The following is a 606-nucleotide window of genomic DNA, read 5'->3' as shown; positions in this document are numbered from 1 at the left end:
CTAACCACATATCCCCTTCCAGGTAGTAAGTCCCAGCTATGGCATGTACACGTGGCCATGTGCCCCGGTGTTGGCACAGTATGTTTGGTACCACCGTCACGACTTCCAAAAACGCAATGTCCTTGAGCTTGGTGCAGGAACAGCACTCCCGGGCATTGTAGCAGCCAAATGTGGAGCTAATGTCATTCTGTCAGACTCAGGGCAGCTACCCAAGTGTCTGCAGAACTGCGAGGTGTCATGTCAGGCCAATGGCATAGTTGGGTCAGTGGCAGTGGTAGGGATAACCTGGGGCCTTTTCACCCCCGAGCTCTTGGATCTTGGGCCCATAGACATCATCTTGGGTTCCGACTGCTTTTATGACCCAGCTGTGTTTGAGGACATCCTGGTGACAGTGTCATTTTTGTTGGAGCACAACCCCCACGCCCGGTTTGTGTGCTCTTACCAGGAAAGAGCGTCAGACTGGTCGCTAGAACATCTCCTGCATAAGTGGAACCTGTCGTGTACCCAGCTGCCCCTAGCGACCTTTGACGCAGACATACCCAATATAGCCGACTCCAACTTACCTGGTTCTCACACAGTTCATGTGTTTCAGATCACAGACCACTC

At 52.6% G+C, this 606-nt stretch overlaps 1 protein-coding gene across 1 annotated transcript in view; it reads left to right on the top strand.

Moving 5' to 3' along the window:
• LOC119591244 (methyltransferase-like protein 23) overlaps nt 1–597 on the top strand; it is a gene marked incomplete at its 3' end in the record, with an annotated part of 4,373 nt that extends 3,776 nt beyond the window's left edge. The window contains 1 exon segment of the mRNA XM_037939954.1: nt 23–597. Within this exon segment, the coding sequence (XP_037795882.1) occupies nt 23–597 (575 nt within the window).
• Between the last annotated feature and the right edge of the window lie 9 nt (nt 598–606).

The sequence above is a fragment of the Penaeus monodon genome, chromosome 28, assembly GCF_015228065.2.
Source record: "Penaeus monodon isolate SGIC_2016 chromosome 28, NSTDA_Pmon_1, whole genome shotgun sequence".
NCBI lineage: Eukaryota > Metazoa > Arthropoda > Malacostraca > Decapoda > Penaeidae > Penaeus > Penaeus monodon.
This window is presented reverse-complemented; position numbering and strand designations above follow the sequence as displayed.